At 41.2% G+C, this 21371-nt stretch overlaps 1 protein-coding gene across 2 annotated transcripts; it reads left to right on the forward strand.

The window, feature by feature from the left end:
* The first annotated feature begins 3126 nt into the window (after positions 1 to 3126).
* ptbp1a (polypyrimidine tract binding protein 1a) lies at positions 3127 to 18153 on the forward strand. 2 transcript variants are annotated; one of them, XM_028565689.1, is made up of 16 exons: positions 3127 to 3228; positions 4027 to 4080; positions 4347 to 4377; positions 8822 to 8882; positions 9050 to 9222; positions 9572 to 9718; positions 10040 to 10210; positions 10650 to 10760; positions 10969 to 11143; positions 11316 to 11417; positions 11622 to 11776; positions 13194 to 13227; positions 14295 to 14387; positions 14547 to 14763; positions 15001 to 15078; positions 15242 to 18153. In XM_028565689.1, exons 1-16 carry the CDS (start codon positions 3221 to 3223, stop codon positions 15372 to 15374), a joined length of 1743 nt encoding a protein of 580 aa, XP_028421490.1. In that variant the 5' UTR covers positions 3127 to 3220; the 3' UTR covers positions 15375 to 18153. The 2 variants fall into 2 exon arrangements, with proteins under 2 accessions (XP_028421490.1, XP_028421491.1); XM_028565690.1 differs by having other exon boundaries at positions 11316 to 11396.
* The last annotated feature ends 3218 nt before the right edge of the window (positions 18154 to 21371 follow it).

Raw genomic sequence — 21371 nt, forward strand, 5'->3', positions numbered from 1 at the left:
GATAAGTGTGTATGTAATCAACCACATGTACACATGCTTTAGATAGTACACATAAGCCATGGTTACTGATGTGTGTGGTTTTGGCATCTTGATGGGAGTCACAGATGGACCCCCTTCTGTGGAGACGTACACACAATAATACTCAGACAAACCATCCATTTATTATAAGACTTACGCAATTGGCAGGTAAAAATAACACTGAAAATAATACACAATTGAAATGTAGAAGAGTAAGCTGTAATTTGAGGAGAGAGATTATAGACCGGATGGAAACATTCAAAACAGAGCGTTATCGAGAGTGGTTCCACCAAAACTACCTGTTTATTGAGCATAAATGGGATTTCTGCATTATTAGAACTACATGTTGGCTGGGTTATTCTGTAAAGTGCACTACCTAGAACATGCCACTAGAGAGCATAAGTCCACTGTTTTGGAAGTAGATCCTGTTACAATGTTGTCAAATATACTGTAAGGCAAAGATCTTCAACAGGGGGTCCGGAACGCCAGAAAGTTATAGCAACATATTATTAGCAAAGGTGTGTGTGTATGTGTGTGTGAGAGAGAGAGCCAGGCTGGAGCAAGAGATTGAAGAACTGGAGACAGATGTTCCAGCCAATAAGGGTGTGGGCAAAGAAAATGGAGGTAAGTACCCATGGCAACATGGTTGGGGATAGGTGGCCAAAAAAAACAGAGGGTCATTTAAACAGGGCATTCATCAGATGGAGGTCAGGTATGCACTATTCAACGAAACAGATACTTATATTGCTATATGCTGCAGCAGTTCCGGCTTCGATAAATAATATCAAAAGTATTGTCAGCCCAGTATGATCGTGAGTTTGCAGACACATTCTCTGTGATGAGAGTTTTACCATTTCATAGACGTAGCAGAAGAGTTCCACATCACCAGACAGAGAATATAATGTGTGCTGTTTATAGGTCACACCCCTGACAATGCTTTACCACACTTTTACAGACACAGAGAGAGAGAGACAGACACATGTGCACGCATGCACGCGCACACACACACACACACACACACACACACACACACACACACACACACACACACACACACACACACACACACACACACACACACACAGAAGAACAACATGTCATGTCCTGGATTGACCTGTGGAATATAAAAAGTCATTGAAAATAAAAAGGAGATGGAATTTTTTAATTTAAAATGAATTTGAAAGGTAGTATGATAAGATCAGAAGTTCCAAAACAGAAACCATCTCAATCAGCCCTATTATAATTGCTGCTATGGTAACATATACCAATGATTACCTTTCCTCTGTCATTAGTTTGTTAAATGTAAGCCTCCGCTACCGCACGTAAACAAAAAGTTAAGAAACAATAACACTCATTTCACTTTAAAATCCAACCTTATTCAAACTAAAATGACTAGGCTATTTTTCCTCAATACCTGTAGGAACCAGTAAAATCAACATGTGGTCCTTGGTGTTAGTGACAGTGTTTCAGCACCAGCTGTTGTTCGTGGCTCATATTTTTCAGGAACAAATTACTGTACACACATCTTATTCACACACATTACTAACTGCGGGATCTTGACACTTTGTACTGCTGCTGTTAGCCACTTTATCTGTGTTCCTGTTACTTCTCAAATTTATATTTTAAGACACCCCATCATTCAGTTCTTTCACCTCATTTTCCAAAACAATGATACAAACCGGTAACTCCGACAACTGTATGATTTACAGATTTCTGTGTTTCTTGATATGAAGGCCTTCTTCTTCTTCTTTGTAAAAAATAGCAGGCCAGTGTGTAGGTAAAAACTGCCTCCTACTTGTGCTTTGCTTCCATCTGTGATGATACCAGCGTGCACATGCTTCTGTTGGGTGCTTATCTACTCTACTGTCTCTTTGTTTCATTGTCACCCCAGAACTCTTTTCATTTGCAATTTCAAGCTACAAGTTTTGTATTCAGGATCTATTCCTGAATTGATACTGGAGCCGACAAACCACAGTATCAGGGCAATTACCATCTCGATTGGGTTGTGCCCCCACCAAAACCAGTAGTGTTGTTCACACATTAGACTGAAAGTGAAAACGTGGTGAAAACTGCAGCACGTTGGTTCCCTGAATCCGAATAGGCCTACTTTAATCTGTAAATTTGAATAGGTCCACAAAGCTCTGGTCACAATGTGACTGGATTCTCCCAACACTTGATGACCAGTGGTTAATCCACTATGCAAATATTGTTGCTTGACTATCCTAATCTTGAATTCTCTCATGTTTACAGTGGTGAAATCAATTTAACTATACATTTACTCAACTAGGCTACACAATTTAGAGGTAGCCTACTCTAGTATTTCCTTTTAATGCACCTTCAACTCTACTACATTCCAGAATTTTTACCTTTACCTTTAAGATTTTGCACACAAAATGTGAGCATTTTATTTAGATAGGCTATTTATTGTAGATTATTCTGTACCAATAGTAGCCTATACAGTACATGAAGTAGTAACGTTATTGGTTCCAGCTTGTCAATACAAATACTACTTACATATTAATGCTCATTGATAATTAAATACGTTAAATAGGCTACATAACACTCACATGGGCTATCTTTCTGCATGAGTAGCCTACTTATATTTTTAATACTAGGCCTACATTTAGCTGATTCTGTACTTTTAGTGTAGGACTTGGTGAATTAAAATGTACACTATATGGCATTGCTACCTTTAGTAGGTTAGTCATTAAAAAGAGCTCAATACTTATACCACTGCTTAAATGCGCCACTAAAACACTTCCTTGGGAGGCTACTCATCTTTGAAAGTTTGTTTGTGCTGCTGTACTGTATAATCATAAGATATTATGAGAGCCCATATATTTAACTGCTTATATTTAACTGAGACTCCATACTCACCACCTAGCCCCGGAAAACTCGACAGCCTTCTTTTATTTACCCAATTTGATGACTCAAAGTACGCTTTTCATCACATACAAATCTAACAAACCTGACCACTTGATATGATGTTCTGGAAATTTGCCGCGTCCTCCTTTTTTTCCGCAAAATGATAGCCGTCTTGTCCAATCGTGACTCAAGTAGAAGCTTGTCCCCGCCTATTTCTGGCTCTTGAAAGTGCCTGGACTAATCAGCGCTCGCCTCCGTGTGTTCAGCCATTTTGTAAGAAAATCAAGCAAGTCTGCCGCCCTACCTTCGCTTCAGACCTGCAGTTTTTTCTTGTGCAATGGACGGGTAAGTGAAAAAGAACCACACTTAAGACTTAATTTTATTAGGCAAACCGACCGCTTTGTATTCCACTTTCATATTTCATTTGCTTATTACAATAATTTGATACCGATTGCTGTTTCACTTAACCGTTAGACCTGGAAAGTTTTGAAGCCGTGTTTTTTTCATCAAAACATGCAACAGTTAGCTGGACGGTAACGTTGAGCTAACCAGCAGCTGCTAGCCATCGCCACTGCTAACAAGCGTTAGTTATGTGAACCGTTTGAACGGACATGTTTTTATCCTTTTATGTAAACGGTACTGACGCTAAGCATACGTTAACGTTAGTTAATGAGTGTGAACACACTTTTTATTTCAGGAACATACTCGTAGTAACTCAAACATTAGTTAACATTGGCTAACTTAACGTTACCTTCGTAACGTAACTTGGTTATAAGGGAGCTCGAGCGCTAGCTAAAGCAACGTGTCTCATTTCCGCATTCATTTGTCTGCGGAGTGCCAGTGCCATGTTGAAGATGTCTGGCTTTAACATTTCCCGTTGATTTAATCAGGGACTTCTATACCAGGTTGGATTAACAGGGTAATACATAATGCCAAGTTGTTACAATCAAGCGTATTTTACCATTTTGATCAGCTGAATTCGACCGTTTCAAGGACTTTCAATGCACTGTTTCATCGAACTCTCTCAGTAATACGCTCGACGTAGCTACATTTGTTATTCGAGATTTGTGTCATTATTACTTGTAAGTATGCTCTCAAGTGTCCACACTGAAGTTTGTCCACCGCTTTGCCAACCCATTACAGCCGCCTAGACGCTGACTTGTATCCTCTGGGATCCGGCTACGTCCCTGAAATTGAGTAAGTATTTTGTTTATTTTAGCGTGACTGGCTTTAGCTCGAATTATTAAAGTGTACTGCGTTCTGAATTTCAAGTTTCGAATATGAATGAGGAAGTCAAGTATACTTATGGTTGAATCGTAGTATCGGTCATTTTGTAAAGAATAGTTTGCAGAGTGCATACTATTCTGCTGTTGTGAGGAGTTTTAACTGGATCTCATGTTGGATCATGGTCAATTTTCTTTTTCTGTGTACACATAATAATGAACTTTATTTCTCTTTCACAGAGGTGTCCATGACATATCAGTTGGCACAAAGGTAGGCATTTAAATAATTTAATTTAAATCATCTTCATATTGCAGCTGCGCTTTTTTCACTTCACCTCATTTCACTGACTACAAAATGAATATCACAAGTTCAAATGTGTGTAGTTGTGTTAAACTCCTGACATGTCCTTTTCAAAGTTTTTTGTTTTTTTTTTTTTTTTTTTTTTTTACAAGTCAGAACGGAAATGGAAAAGAACTGTGGTGACACTGGGGACTTGAGACACAGTTTGCAAGAGCTTCCTATAATTACAGGACTGCTGGCCAAAGCCATTTCTCATGTGTAATAAATTTTCAGTTGCAGACTGGCTCATCTTTTTAGATGTACAACGGTCAGCACGTAGAGGTTTCAGCAACTCCCAAGACTGGACATGGAGTATTAGTCATTTAGAATAGATTCTGAGGTGGGGAATTATAATTTCCAGGCCTGTTTCTCTTGGGTTCTGTGGCTGTAGGGAAATGAAACTTCCTGTTTTTTTGTGTTCTTTTAATAGCATGTTTTCCTTACTGGAATGTTAAAGCAGCTGAAGCCTGTCCCGGTGCTTGATATTTACTCAGCCTTGTTGCTAGTAGAAGACTATTTAACAAACACCAGTGAAACCAGTGTTTTTGTATGGATCTGCTCTTATTTCCAGTGACGAGGAAGCTGTATTACGCCAATGTAACTGGAATAGCAGCCCTTTATTACATGTTTGTGTTAAGGGGGGGAGACACATTTGCTTTTGGCAAACAGCTGGTTGTTAACTTGCATAACCAACAAAAATACCTGCCTAAGTAGTAATCCTTGTTAACAGGACCTGAGGCAGCTATGTGTAGGAGGAGTAATTGAACTCAAACTTAGGGCTGTAACCATCCTGCTGCAACTGTCCTCATCCTCCCGGCCAAAGGTCTTTACACTGTTTAAACAAGCACTCTGATACACAGACCCGCAACATGGTCACACCCAACCCGATTTATTCATTTCAGTAAGGCCTGTTTGTTTTTAAACGTGAACAATGTACAATTGAATGTGTTGATCGGTACTCGAGATTTGACTCCTTATGTGATTCTTTCTTTAACTTTAATGGGTTTTTTGGATTCAATGTACTGTGGTAATGAAAATGCTGAGTTATGGAGAGCTGCCTTGCTGGAATCTGTAATTATTCCGTCTGGGCAGAGCGTCTAGCATTCCGCGGTCGCATTCCGATCTCCCCCCTCCAGCCCCCTGGTGAGGCACAGCTCCCTGCCCCCTCCACTGGCAGAGGCGGATCACAGTGAACAAACACGTCTGTACCTGTGCTCCTCTCCTTTGTGCTTTTTCCTGAGAGATTACCACCACCCCACCCCCCAACAGAGTCCAAAATGAGGTTGCTTGTAGATGCCAACACAAGTACAATAAATCATCAGATTTAGTTTCCTTACAACATGGTGATGTTTTTTTCCGAATGCTGCAAAAACCCCTGTCCTTTTTTATTTTTTTTCTCATCCTTTTTGATGCAATGCAAACCAGGTGTGATGTGGCGTATGAAGCAGGGGAAATACCCCCAGTCTATGTTCCCTTTTTTAAATTAAGTTCAAGGTAGGCCACTGCCATTGTAAGTCAGAGGAAGCTGCTCAACAGTTTCAGCATGCGGGCCATTAATGTGTCATTGTCTCCTGAAGGTTGCTATTATACTGTCAGTGTCCCGAGCAAACAAAGGATGTGAACAAGTCGATACACATTTAGTGGGTTTTAGTTGGAAAAATGGTGTTGGAGTTACTCTTTTTACAAGCTTTTTCTTTTAGTGGCTTTTTTAATAGGAATGGACGATATATTTATAGTTATTTACTGAATATTTCTAACGAAGCACACACAGCTTGAAATTAAGATGTGGGGGGTTACATTTTTAATGTAAATAAAGTTTCCTAAAGGTAAAAAATAAATAACTTGCATTTTTTTGCAACAAAATAAATTATAAAAAATGTTGCCATGTTAAAAAAAACAGCATCTTTTGCAAGCAAAATACATTTTAATTATTGCAATATCAAAAGTAAAACGCAAGGCTTTGAAGCGGGGGGTCTTTGTTCACGTTCAGGAGAAGTTAACAAGACTTTCACCCAGGAAACGGGTGTTTGTAAAATCCTCGCCATTTTGGTGTCTTAATGTAATGGTCGTAGCTGCGTGACGGTCACGTTTTGTCTGCTTAACTTAATAGGATTTTAAAAAATATTTGAATTTTGGCTTTGACTACTTCTCTATTAAACGCCCAGCCTTACTTTGTAACTTAACTTTGTGCTGCTCTGCACTCTTTCCACATTCCCTTCCAAAGCTATAGGTAAATTATTCAGTCATGTATTAGACAATCCTCTGTTTTTGTATGTGACTTGATGATCCTGCTCTGTACTATAAACTATAAACTGTCTTAGCTCTGTGGTTATTTTTAAAATGAGGAAGTAGAGGGAGAAAGAGAGTCCTGCCATAGAACACTAATGGTGCGTTCTTTTTGTCTTGTAATCAAGCGGGTAGGCTACTGCTCTGCTTTCTGCTCAAAACTCGACCATTGTTGTCATATAGCAACCACACGTCTCTAGCCAATTTCAGCTGCACAAGCTACAAAATAACTAATTAATTAGGCGGTATTTAACTCATAAGACTGTAGCAACATGCCTATAGGTAGCAGTATACAGTGCTAGGTGTACGACTTATTCATTTGGTTAAAAAAAAAAGTTTAATTTTAAAAGTGCTTAAAATTGTAGAAAACCACTGTTTACTATGTGTGATGCACGACGTAGCCATCTTTGAAAGTGAACTCAGGGTCCTCTGAGTTCAGACGACTTGACGAGTCGTATATACGACCTCGGGGGGGCGTTCTTTTTGTAACTCCGGAAAACGACTCGTAGATAGACTTCGGTCGACAAAAAGAACGCACCATAACCATCAGTCCCCAGGAGGAAGTTTTGTAAAACACTGGAAGCAGGCTTGAACTTGCTGCTTTTCCTGTTTGGAGTTGGTCTGCTGACTGATAATGTGACACTGCCAGCCCACAAACATTGACTCGGGGGTGAACCACTTCCTTCATTTCTCATGGCTTGCATCTGGCCATGGCCCATTTATCAAGCAAAAATATTGTTGGTTTTTCAGCTAACTCACCACATGTCTTGACATTCATATTTTAACCATTAGGTGTGCGTTTTAATGAGTTAACTGGACGCTCCGATTTAAAAAAAAAAAAAAAAAAAAAAAAAAAAAAAAAAAAGTTTCTTGTCTTGCATTCTATTTTGTACCTTAGTTCTTACCTCAGCCTGCCAACTATGCATTCCATTTATTAAGATTTGAACATTTGCCAAACTGGGAGGCCCCTGATCATGAAGCCACAGTGAAAAGACAGGAATGTCTTTTGTTGCTCTACATTCATGAATTGAGATAGCAGACCCAGTTTGTGTGGGCCTTAGAGTGACTGACTCAGCCAAACCATCTGGAAGTCAAAGGGTAGTTTATACTACTGCTTACAATCTTGTTCTCTCATGGCAACACACCGCCCCGTCAAAGTGTTAAGAGGGACTACCAAATGGTTCGGTGTCATATCACCTTATTTCTGCCATTTAATGTGCCTGACTGCCCCTCCACCTTCCACATGTAAAGGCCAAGATTCACAAGGGTGAAGTAGAATGCTAGCAAACCTGCATGACTGGTTGTTGTTAAAGCGCTTTGGGGCTCTTGAACTCCCAGAGAGTCCTTGGGGCTCCATATGTGTGTGCGCTGCCCTGTAACAATGCCCCTAGTCTCAGCCGGAACAGGACGTTCATTGTAGAGCTTAGGCTGCTGAGCCACTTCTTGTGACTGCTGTACTTCATCTCGCACACAACCATGAGAACAGCCCAGAAACAGCACTTTATATCGACGAGAGAGAGGACAGACAAGGCTGTTTCAGCAGACAGTAAACTAGTGTTGTATGCCCATCTTGTCTTCTGATCTAGAGGGCTTGTGCATTATCCTTCCTCCTTATGCTGAACAATGAGAAGATGGGTTGTACTGACTGACAGCTGCTGTCAAGCTAAGGTGTTACTGCTGACTTGTGTGCTTTAAGCTGAGTAGAAGCTGTTCCTCCTTGAGTGTGATTGGTGTTCAAAAGTGATCATTTGACACACTGCCCCAAGTCAGAAAATAAAGGCCATTGTGACTGTGGCTAAGATTTGGAACTAGGAAGTGCTGTTGGAGAATAGTATAAATGGGACGGGAAGACATGATAATGATGAAGTCAAATATCCTTGCTGACAAGCTGGGTCATTTAATTCTTCCTGGTGAGGGAGGTGCAGTTCTACTCGAGCGGGTTTGCTCAATCCTCTCTTTGGTTATCAGATTACTTCCTGCTTTATCACACAATGGCTCTGTAATATGAGAGCTGGGCTCTCCACCTGCTATGCTGTGTCCTCATTGGTGAATAAACTGAAGTGAACCATTGTTTTCTCTCTTTCTGCAGAGGGGATCCGACGAACTCTTTTCTTCCTGCATATCCAACGGGCCCTATATCATGAATGCAGGTAAGGTGGGGGCGTTGCCATGGAGGAGGTGAATCCTTTTTATTGAAGTGGTTGTAATTTCTGTTTGTGTTGCCATGACGATCAATCCATTATTCAAGGAGAACCAGAGCCTTCTGTTCCACCCCTGATTGTATCTGCTTCTGTTTGTTTTGTTTTTTTTCCTTTAGCCAATGGCAACGACAGCAAAAAATTCAAAGGTGACGTCCGCAGCCCTGGTGTTCCGTCACGTGTGGTCCATGTACGCAAACTGCCCAACGACATAAATGAGGCTGAAGTTATTGGCCTGGGACTGCCCTTTGGGAAGGTCACTAATCTGCTGATGCTGAAAGGGAAAAACCAGGTAAGGACTGATGTGTGTACTGGATGATGTGCAGGTCTGTTCATCAAACCTGTACGAACGGGACGTCACCTGTTTCAACAGCCAATAGAGAAGTCAGCTGGTAAAGTCGCTATAAACTATTAAAACAAAAATGTATCCATTTTAGTTTTGTTACATGTGTCAAATGGCAGAGTTTTAGACGGATCCTCAACAACCGGTCTAAAGAACGATGGCAAATTGAAAGTAAAAACGAGGGTTAAAACAGACCTGCTAAATTATTTGTAATGCTTAATAAACATTGCCTAAGAATGACACTTCATATGTGATGGGAGAAACAAATTGAATGCTTTTCTCTGGTCCTCCCCTGTAGGCTTTCTTGGAACTGAACAGCGAGGAGTGTGCACAGACGATGGTGAGCTACTACTCCTCTGTCACCCCTGTCATCAGAAACCACCCCATTTACATGCAATACTCAACCCATAAGGAGCTCAAGACGGACAACTCCCCCAACCAAGTGGTAAGGGTTTGCGCTCACACATACACGCACACTTGCTTTTCACGTCAACTGTTTGCTGAATGGAGAAATCTTATTTTTAATTTTCCTTCCACGAGTCTCAAATTTATTGGTAGGAACTTGGTGATCCTTTTTTTAAAGACATTGAAGAGTGCAATATGTTAGAGAATTTTATAGGTAAACCACAGAAATGGCATGTTTAAAAATGGCCTCTGTTCAGTTGCCTTAAACTAAAAAAATCATCCCCCTACATTCACTCATTAACTTATTACTGCATATATTTCTCCATCCATGCTAAGAAATTGTGCTTTCTTTTCTCCCTAGCGTGCACAGGCAGCTCTGCAGGCAGTCAATGCACTGCATGGAGGTGGGATGGCCAGCATGGCCATTCCTGCAGATCCAGCTAGCATGGGAGGAGCAGGGTCGCAAAGCCCTGTACTCAGAGTCATAGTGGAAAATCTCTTCTACCCCGTCACCCTGGATGTACTACACCAGGTACAGGCAGTTTTATAATTTGTTTGAGCTACAGAGAACTACAGTTGCCTAAATTGTAAATGTTTTTTTTAACACAACTGCAATTATATAAGCAGACCTACCTTGTTTTCTACTATTGTACTCAATAAAAAAATTGGCACTGGAACACACAACTGCATTGTACCATGTGTACGCAACCTACTTAAATATGTTGATAGTTTGTTGTTGCATTTGTTTCTCCATTACTCGTTACTGAGAAGTTTCTCTGTGGCTCACATTTATTACATTCTCAGCAAAATGCATTGCTAATCTGCTGGCGCTACATAAACAAAATATGCATGTTGGTAATAGTGGTAGTTTTGAAAGCATGTGCAATTGTATTCCCTTTTTGTTTATCTTTCAGTACAGTTTTAAAGAAAATGTGTGATGTGACCCTAATTGTGCTGTCTCCCCCTCCCAGATTTTCTCGAAGTTTGGAACAGTGCTGAAAATCATAACCTTCACTAAGAACAACCAGTTCCAGGCTCTGATCCAGTATGCTGATGGCTTAACAGCTCAGCACTCCAAACTGGTAAGACTGGTACAACTGTTGCTCTTAGTCATGCTGTTTCAGTCTGACGTTGTCGCCACCACTTTAGCAGTAGGGTTGAGTTTGCACATTGCAGCTTCAGTGTAAACACTGTGGGACTAATTGACGTAACATGAAACTGTAATTAAAATCACAAGTGAAAAACATTGCCTATGTTGTCTGAAGTCTAATGCTCCAATATCTGTCTCAGTCTCTGGATGGACAGAACATCTACAATGCCTGCTGTACCCTGAGAATCAGCTTCTCCAAGCTCACCAGCCTCAATGTCAAGTACAACAATGACAAGAGCAGGGATTACACCCGACCAGACCTCCCCAATGCGGATTCACAGCCCTCCATTGACCATCAGACCATGGCTGCTTTTGGTAAAATGCATAGTCCAGTTGCCTTTTGAATTAGCACTTCTAGGTTTTACTACTGCCAAATGTGGAAGTGCTTTCCAAGCATTTTTTAATTTGCTTGGGGGGCTGATCATATCACAAGCACAAATTTTAGATTTTTGTTATTTTTATTCCATTTTGTTTTCTCTTGTCCCAGCTGCTCCAGGCCTAATCTCAGCCTCTCCTTATGGTGGAGCTCATGCCTTCCCCCCAACCTTTGCCATCCAGCAGGCATCAGGTCAGTACTATACAGTACAAGGTCAGTTCTTCTACCAGCTATTCAATTTTGAGTGAGACCTATACCTCTTCTCCAAACATTTGCCTGCTACCTGCAGTATGTTATTGGCCTTAATGCTAACACTGTTCATATATTTCCCAGTTTTTATGTTCTGTTATTTACCATTTTGCTTCAGTATGTAGATCGCAATACATAAAACTGAAAGTCAATTTTCTTCCTCCTCAGGCCTGTCGATGCCTGGTATGCCTAGCCTGGCGTCCCTGGGTGTGGGCCATGGTGGCATGGCGGCTGCTGCAGCGGCCGCTAGCCGCCTCGGCCTGTCGGGGCTCACGACCTCTGGGGGACACCATGTCCTGTTGGTCAGCAATCTGAACCCTGAGGTCAGTACACTTGCTAGGTTTAAACGGTTCTACATCCTGCCTCTGTCAGTGCAGTGCTGAGAAACCTAAACGTGTTACAGTGCAATTTGTTTACACTATGGTTAATGGGCCTGGATCCATTTGTGCACGAGCTCCAGTGTTTTGCCCCCAATCACCCAACACCCACAAGTGATCAGACTAGTTGGGGTCCCCTAACCACGGTTTTTAATTTAAAAGGGGTCATCAAACCCTCTTCTCTTTCAGGACCTCTCTGTTTGACCAAACCTGCTGCATTTCTGACCTGCCACTTTGCTCACTGTGAATTTTAAGTTTATTCAAAACACTAACTTTTTTTTTTTTTTTTTTTTAACTTACCATTTCATATCTTCATTTTGTCCATTAGTTGAAATCATTCTTGAGTTGTTGGAGAGACAATATTACTTTTTTTTCCTTTTTTTTTTTTTTTTTTTTTTTTTTTTTTTAAAGAAACAAACCATGTACATGATTTAGGTCTTTTTTTTTTTTTTTTTTTTTTTTTTTTTTTTTATATAGTGTTTAGAATGTATAAGTAGTCTGTCACGCTCATTACATTTATTGTAGTTATGTAGTCATTACATTAAAGATGTTCATTTAAGATCAGCTTTTAAGTTGGAACAGGTATATTAAAATTGACATTCAGATTTGACTGTTTTTTTTCTAATGTAATTTTAAATAATCTAAACAAACAGCCTGTAATTAAAAGTACATATTGTCTCTGCCTTTTTCTGTATTTCATTGTTAATCTTTTTTTCTCTTCTTTTTCTCCTAGTGTTCCCATAGTGACAGTGCATTTTAATTTAGCCAGTTCTACTGTCTGAAGCACTACATTTCTTTGTGTATACTGACCTTGTTTTTTTTACTTCCTTTATCTCTCTCTTTTCTTCTCTGTCCCCCCCTCTCCCTCTTTGTTTTAAAACCCCCTCACCTCAACTCTTGCCAACTGACTGCACGCCCCACGACCAATTGTTCCCTCTGTCCTCCCTCTCCCCTCTGCCACTCCTCTGTTACTACTACCCAACCCTCTTTCTCCCCAATTCATCATCCCCGATTTGGACACCACCCACAAATTGAAAACACAACAAAAACACGACATTGGCTCCTCATTTTGCCATCATCTGTCCCTTCGCCATCTTTCTTTCCTCCACCTCATCTCTTTTCTTTACTTCCCCCTCTCTCATGCTCTCTTTAAATCCTCTACTCCTCTTGTCCTCTCTTCATTCTCTTCGTCCCTCATGCCTCTCCTTCCTCCATGGTACTGTGGCCTTCCTGTGGACCTCGCTGCCTGTGGCCTGCGGACATGTCCTGACTCCACTCCACTGTCCTCCGCTCCGTCTCTTTTCCCCTGTTCCCTATCCCCCTTTGGCCCCCTGCCCCGCTGCTCCCCCTGCTGTCTCTAAAGAGCGTTACGCCACACTGCCTCTTTATTCTTTTCGGTACGTTATCATCCTTTCATCTCCTTTTTTATTACTACTGTTACCTGGCAAGGTGGGCATGTCTTGTCTCATGTTGTTGGCTTTGTTTTTTTAACCACTGATGGCTCATCAGGCTACAGGGCTATGAAGGGTGGGGGAGTCTGTTTGTTTTGGGGTTTGTATGACCTGTTTTGGTTGTTGTGGGTTTGTGTGAGCAAAGTAGGGCGAGAACACCACACAAAGCGGCAGCATTTCATTTACAACGGCAGTAGTTTACTGTCCATGGGCAATGGATAGTTTCTCCTCTTCAAAGAGCACAGCCTCTCAATGGAATTATTGCCTCACTAAATAGAAACGCGGGGATCATTTTGTTTGGGAATGAAGTGGGAAACCAATCTAAATTCTAAAGAATCGCCCCCAGTAAGAGCATAACTGTAAACTTTTTATTTGGTTTGAACGGTCTAATTTCAAGCCATGAGAACTGAGCAAATTCAGTTTGTCAGGTTGATTTTCTGTGGTTGCCTTGAGTTGCTCAGTAACGGTACATAATCAGATGAAATGCTGCTGCTTTTTTAGTGGTTATGAGTTGACATATCCTTCTGATTATGTCGCCATATTATTTATTTGCGGTTGTCTCAGTTACATTAATGTAGATATATGCATGTTTAGTTTATTCCTGCATGTCTCTTTATAATGCCCATAAGTTGGTCAAGAAATCAGCTTTCTTGACTGTAGAGCGATCAAACCGATCAGAACACGTCATTTTACTACACTTTGATTTTTGCCTTCAGATCACTACCTCTCCCTTCTCAAGCATAACCATTTTAGCTGCCGTCATCGGTGTAATTGTAATCTAAGAGGGCTTATGTAGGATTAGTTGTAGAGACCCCATGCAGAATTGAACATAAAATTAGTAGAATAGCCTGACAATTATTAATCAGACCGTGTTAATTTAGTAGCAATATGACTCAGTGTCCCTGATGTGATGATTGAAATAGTTTTTTGTTGCTGTGATTGGCTGTGTAGCTCCTGTTAAGGCTGTGTTCTTTGTTGCTCTTGTGTTGTGACTCCTCCTTTTTTCTCCCTAGGTGTGTACGGCGATGTCATGAGAGTCAAGATCCTGTTTAATAAAAAGGAGAATGCTCTGATCCAGATGTCTGATAGCACACAGGCTCAGCTAGGTAGCTACACTTGTTCCCTGCAAAACACAATTTGCTTTCTTTTGACATATTTTCTTTCATCTTGCATCGTTTTACCATCAATGTTTGGAGCCTTTACCTAGTGGGCCTCAACTGAGCAAACGAGGCAGAAATTAATTTGTCTTATTTAATGTTACTCAGCTATGAGCCACCTGAATGGCCAGCGTCTCCACGGCAGGGCCATGCGTGTGACCTCATCGAAACACACCACAGTGCAGCTGCCCAGAGAAGGCCACGAGGACCAGGGCCTCACAAAGGACTACAGCAACTCACCGCTGCACCGTTTCAAGAAGCCTGGCTCCAAAAATTACTCCAACATCTTCCCACCCTCTGCAACACTCCACCTCTCCAACATACCGTAAGTGCTGCTGCAAGAGTCTCCTTTTCATTCCCACACTCTACCCAGCAGCTTTTGTGCTGTAAGCTTTTTCATTTCTTGTCCTGACCCATTGTTTTCCTTATCAAGTGCTTGGGATTGACTAGTTGTGACAGTATTTTCTAAACTTGCTACTCTATAGAAGTTCATTTTTAGATCTAGAAAATATGAATAAGTAAAAGGGAATGTCAACTTCTTTGTTTCCCCCTCTGCTTTTAGGCCTTCTGTGGTGGAGGATGACCTCAGGAGGCTTTTTGCCAGCTCAGGAGCCACAGTCAAGGCCTTCAAGTTCTTTCAGTAAGTCTCCGTCCAGTCACTCAAATTATTGTTTAGAGTCTGAAAAATATGTCTTGTAGAGCAGAGTAAAAAAGTCAAAATGTAGCAAATGGCAAGCAACCTTCAAAGAAGAGGGCAGCATGTTGAGCCGCTCAGAACACATTGTTCCCTCTTCATTTAACAGGAAAGACCGCAAGATGGCCCTGATCCAGATGGGCTCAGTCGAGGAGGCCATTGAGTCCCTCATCGAGTTCCACAACCACGATCTGGGAGAGAACCACCACCTTCGAGTGTCCTTCTCAAAGTCCACCATCTGAGTGCCTTTCCTTCCTCCCTCCACGTCATTGCCATCTGAATGCTACTTTTGTCAAGGTTGCCTTCAGTGGAGATGGCCACCATTACATGTATATGGCTGTGGTTCTTTGTAGAATGTTGCTCCCTTCACCGTTCTTAATCATTCCCCATCATTATTAGGGTTGGGCACATTTTTATCGTTTCTGCATTTGATTCCTGGTTCCAATTTTTGTCATAAGTTACCAAAATATGTTGAACGAACCGCATTATTTTCTTGATTAAAGTTGTGATAAACTGTAATTCAGCATAAAATACAAGGTATTTCAAAAATGTAGACAAGATTTCATCTTGCCACGCACAAATTGATCGTTTGCCGTTGTACACTTGTTCGAGTGAGTCCTGCTAACATTAGTTGATGCTGGGGCATAGTGATTTTGACCGGACCTTTTTTAAAAACACTGCATTCTTGTACCATGCTGCAGTATGTTACAGTTTTTGCTTAGTGGTTATAGTTTTCCTGTATCACTACTCCCTTTTTGTGAAGTTTAGTTACACTTGTAAGCGGTAGGTCCTGCCCGTAACAATGTTAACACCACTCACGGGCATTGGCGCAAATGTAACGGACAAGGTAAGCAAATGTTCACAAACTTATTTTAGGAATCCGTAAATAGAAAAGCGTGTTTCTGGTTCCAGTTTAGTACAGAGTTCTTGGTACTCAAACCAAATCATTAATTTGTTCCATCATAAAGTTTGAAGTGGGACCCTGGGAAAGGGGCAACATTCTGCAATGAAACATGTTCTTGCATTGGAGGTAAAGTAGGGGCAGCTGAACTGTCACTTTAGACCAAATCGCTAAAAAAAAAAAGAAGACACCCTCCACCACAGATGTATGCTTATGTGGATCAATCCTATCCACACCAGACACACTTCTGCATTCCTTTTACTATGATAGTCGTGGATTTGTGTGTGCCTTTTTTTGAAATGCCACTTTGTACCTGTTTGGCCAGTCAGAAATGGTTTGATACAAAGGATTTTGTTTTGGCTAACCGACAACCAAACAATTTATTTCCCAGTATCCATTTTGATTTTATCTTGTAACTATCCGCCTATTTGCTTTTTGGGGATCCATACCACTATCTGAGGTCATTCAATAAGGATGCGGTTTTCTTTCAATATCTGTATCTGCAGTCTTGTGCCTTACTTTGCCCCAACCAGATTGCCTTAAGCATCGCTCTGGCTTTATTTGGATAATCAGTGGCTCACAAAATGCCTTTTTTTAATTCCTTTTGGTATTTACCAGCATTGTCAAAATGGGGGGCGGGGAAGTGGCTCATTCAATCTTCTGTTTATTCTTAAACACAAATGTTTATCTAGGTATTTGTATGCATATATCCCCGTTACATGTATGTAGAAACTATGAATGCAAGTCAGTTAGATGCCTAATATCCTTGCTAGGTGACGTAGGTCTGCTAGGTGTATTGTGGCAGGATTTAGAGCTGTATCCAGCTTTCCTGTCTTACAGTCCCCACTCTCCTCCATTTAGTCCTATCTCAGGAGGGACAATGGTATTTGGGGCATCATTTAATCATTTATTCATCTATATGTGGATGACTATATATTCATTTATCTTCTTTTAATGTTAGTATTTACATGTGTATCGCTTCTAAGCTTAACTGATACCTATATGTAGTGGCTGGGTTTGATCACAGTGCCTTGACTACTTGAGTTTTTATTCTAAGGCTGAAACCCATTCTGGCCCGGTTTACCTCTCGTTCAGGTGTTTTATCTTTCCAGTCTGCAAAGATGCCTTTATCCCATTTATATTCAGGAAATCCTACCTGCGAGAGGGCAGCTTGGAGCTATTTTCAGCTGAAAGTAACAGTCTTGGACAGTGTCTAAAAATCCTAAAACCAGCATTATCTTTTTTTTTTTTTTTTTTTTCTCTCTTAAATTCAGGATAACGGGTGGGATAGCCCTTGCCTGTTCCTGTCTGTGTCCACTTACACCACAGTCAGGTCCTTTTTTAGTGCACTTTTCCTCAATGATAGATCCATCACGCTCAAGTCTTAAATGTTGTCACATTCCTGAGTGCCTCAAGCACCAGTTTCCACAGCCTCGACCACTGTAGTTTTGGACCAGATACAGATACGCTGTGTCTCTATTTTTGTAAAAGATTGTTATGCATGGTTTAACGAAGCTTCATGTAGCTACAGGCGGTTATTGCTGTTAAGGACCAAAGTATCTTCTACCCCTGCTGTTTTGTAGTGTTGTGACTTCTAAAGGTTTTTTTTCCCCCCTAAGTTTCCTTATGTACACAAGGCTTCAGTTTCTTTTTTTTTTTTTTTTTTTTTTTTTTTTTTTTTAACCCCCGTTTTTCAGATGCCTTGGACAAATGTCACATGAAGTTAAAATATCTTTCAGCCTATACTGTATATTGTATCTCCTTTTTTGTTGGATTGACTTTACAAAGAGCCTACCTTGGTAGAGATTGCTTTAGAATGGATACTTAATTGAACTGCAGTCCTAGCTATGGTGTAGAAGAGTAAAATGCCTTTCAATTCTTTTTGTTAAAAGCTTTTATTTTTTCCTTTTTATATGGGGGCGGGGTGGGGTTATTGTATGAAGCGGGATTGATGGTTGTATATATTCATGTTTTTGTACCACAAAATCATTTGGATTATATCCACTTTACGTTCAAAACATGTATATTTTGATAAAAACAATACACACCTTATTGAGCTCCGTGGAGCTGTAAAAACAACTTTTGTAACACAAATACATTAAATCTATCTGAACACAGAAGTGTCTCCGTATGTGCCCCGCTCCCCCCCACCATCTCCCCACCCCCCCTTTGCTATTCTGTTCTTGTCTCTTGCATCTTCTGCTGCCTTCAATAAATCTTTAGTTTGTTCCTTCTTTCATCTGGCCTCATTTGGTTTCTGTCTCTTCCTCTCTGTCCTGTGGAACTGCTCCTCTGTGTCGGTTAACATCTCGTAACATTTCCCACATTTCCCATCGTTATTTACTTCTGGTGGGTTATTTAATCTTTTACTATGTTTCCAACTTCGTACTCATCCCATCTGCAACTTGACTGACTGCTCATCTCGGCTCGATCCCATTACAAACCATTGATAAAACTGCTGCGCTGATGGCAGGGTTCAGAGTTCATTCGATATGCGACGCTGGATCCTTGCTGTTATCAATGATTCTGAATAATCCTTCATCCTCCTGTGCCTCTGCTTTGACCTTTTCAGCTTAGTCAGACTCTGAGATGAGCTGGGTTGCTGTGGAAACAAAGTCGGACTATCTCATGAGATGAATAATTAAAAGAAAACTCAAGCATGGCTATCAGGTAGATCTGACATCCACGTTTAGCACAAAGTCTGTCGGATGGGGGGTGCAAGGGGGCATGAATAACAAAGTAGTCCTACACCTCCTGAACCACCAGGGGGAGGTCTTGCTCTCTGCTGGGAGCCAAAGGGCTGTTGAGCAGAGGTGACTTTACCTGCCACTCACACAATGTCAATAGTTAGTGGCTTAATCTCAAGTGCCTCCTTCGGCTTTCTGGCATTATACCTTCTTTTTCTTCGACTTCCTTACAGAGCGGTAGAGAGGATTAACCTCAGATCTTCCCTGCCTTTTCAGAAAGGGACAAATGAGATGAGATTTGAGTCCAGCAGGTCTGTTATTTGTGGCTGCCAGGAGCTGGATTCTGTTGTTTAATCCCAGCAGTTTGTGGAGTGTGGGCTTAAATATGGTTTGCTTCAATTTAGTTTGAATTCCACAGCGAAGGCACATCTCTTGTTACTTTGCATACGAAAGCTTGTTGAAGGTCATACAAAAAAATAAAGAGACCTGTCTCATACTTGCTGGGCATAACCAACATGACAAAAAAAATCTCAACGGCAGCTTTGAGGATGCTAAAAGAAGGTTGTACTCTAGAGCACATCATTTATTTTAATGTTGCCCCTTGAGGTACTGGAAGTCACTTGTGCCAAGATATATTCAGGAACTATTTTTTTAAATAAAAAATCCCTACTAGTCAGGGAACTCTGTGGCAGCAACTTGACGCTTTGATGCTGCTTTGATACCTCAGACCCTTGTTTATCTGCAGCATCTTAGTATTTCACTCTGCACAGAGTAATTCAGAGCAAGGAGCAATCTACACAGAATCCTCTTTGGAATATACTGAAATGCAAAGAGATTGCATAATTGGGTGGAAGGGTAACTCAAAGTAAATCTCTCCAAACATAGATTTGTGATGTGTTTGGTTTATCAAATAGCAGAAGTCTCTGGCACACAAAATATGGTACTTGATATACTTTTGAATCTGTCGAGACGCATGTTTTTAAAAGCTGAAACTGGCAAGCACTAGATGTACAGCAAGGGCGCACATTTATTTTCCAAATTTTATTTGACACCAAGGAAAAGAAGCCGTACCGTATAAGCTCGGTTACACCAAAAATGTCACTCCATTTGCACTGTAAACTAGTTCAGTGTGTCATGCGTGTTAACGTACCCCACCTCCTCTCCATTTCTTTGCCGAATCCAGAGCCTGGCGTCATCCATCGCTGTGTGCACGGGCCTAAATGAAACCATGTGAGGCAGTGATCCTTCCACATCTGGCAACATTTATTTACAATAGTACTGCGGTCTCTAATCAAGCACATACTGGCAAAGACCAAGGCCACACACAAATGCAATGCCCGGTGGGGACTGAATGGGGGCTCGAGTGGTTCAAGATACTGTCCTGTATATATCATTTGTGGCATGTTCAATCTCAACAAAAGCCAGTTAGTCTCTGAGAAACAAAAAGCTGTGTCTGATGTGTGAAACATGAAAGTTCTCTGAATGTGAATGGCTGCTTGTTAGTCAACAGCTTGAAAAGACCATAATTCATGTTTTTTTTTTTTTTTTTATGTTTTTAAGATCTGGAGCTGGGAGATAACTCATGTGTCTATAATTTATGTCTCTCTTGAGCGGAGTTAAACTGCAGAGAGCAATCACAGACTTAACCGGCTATAAATTCCAGGATTTAACGCCCTTTTAAGGAGGCATGTATCCATACACGACTCGCTGACCCACATTTCTTTTAGATTTAGGATCACTTAAGAGGCCTTCATATCTGAATCCAGCCAATACAGTGTGTAGCCTGCACAGCTTACACGAGCTTTAAACTCACTTTCAGGGTGACACCGTTGAGGAGTAAAAGCCTGAAGCGGAGGTAAAGGATGTCTTTGGTCTGTAGTGGCTTTCCCTTTTTTTTTTTTTTTTTTTTTTTTTTTTTTTGAAAGCCATCAGGAGACGATCCACCTGTTTACATATGCACGCCTCAGACAGATGTTGAATAATTCATCCTCAGAGGCGGACAACATGCAGCTGTATTTGGGTTATGGGGGTGCATGGGTTCTCTCCCTGCCTGAATTCATGCAGCCCAAATTATAGGCATTACTTTGCAGGCAGGGCAAAAGTAGGACACTTTGCATAAAGGATCCAACCGAGAGGCACAATAAGATGTGAAGGATGGAGCTGCAGAGAGATTCAGTTTCAAACGGTCCTGTTAGCGGTGGGAAGGGTGGGAAAAGTAAGTCAGTTTGATTTGGGGAAAGGGTTTGTACACTGCAGAACATCCTTTTCTCTCGAGTCTCTAGATCGTGGGCTAGTTCTCTTAGTTTGGCCTTTGCTCTTTCAGAGAATGCAAATGAACCATTTGCGAATCATTTTCTTGAATCAATTCCCATCTTGCTGAGGGGATTGGTCCTCACTGGAGCTCATTCTGCCCAAGTTCTCGACACATGTTAGAAAAACGACGGAGCTCTTTGTGGAAACAGTGTAGTTACCAGATCTCCCTCCATTGGCGCTGAGGCTAAATACCTAAGATGGATATGTTTTTGTAGAGGAGTCTTGCGCACGCACGCACACACACGCGCGCAGCACATAGGCAGCAGGGGTGGTAGCGCTCTGTCAGACAGAGCTATCTGGAGGTTTATGGCTCACAGGCTTTAGACTCGGTGCACTGC

Source organism: Perca flavescens, chromosome 20 (assembly GCF_004354835.1).
Source record: "Perca flavescens isolate YP-PL-M2 chromosome 20, PFLA_1.0, whole genome shotgun sequence".
In the NCBI taxonomy this organism is placed as follows: Eukaryota; Metazoa; Chordata; class Actinopteri; order Perciformes; family Percidae; genus Perca; species Perca flavescens.

Coding starts and splice junctions, on each gene's coding strand:
- ptbp1a (XM_028565689.1), top strand. Junction 4,081..4,346: donor GGCTACGTCCCTGAAATTGA/GTAAGTATTTTG, acceptor TCTCTTTCACAG/AGGTGTCCATGACATATCAG. Junction 14,764..15,000: donor CTCCACCTCTCCAACATACC/GTAAGTGCTGCT, acceptor CTCTGCTTTTAG/GCCTTCTGTGGTGGAGGATG.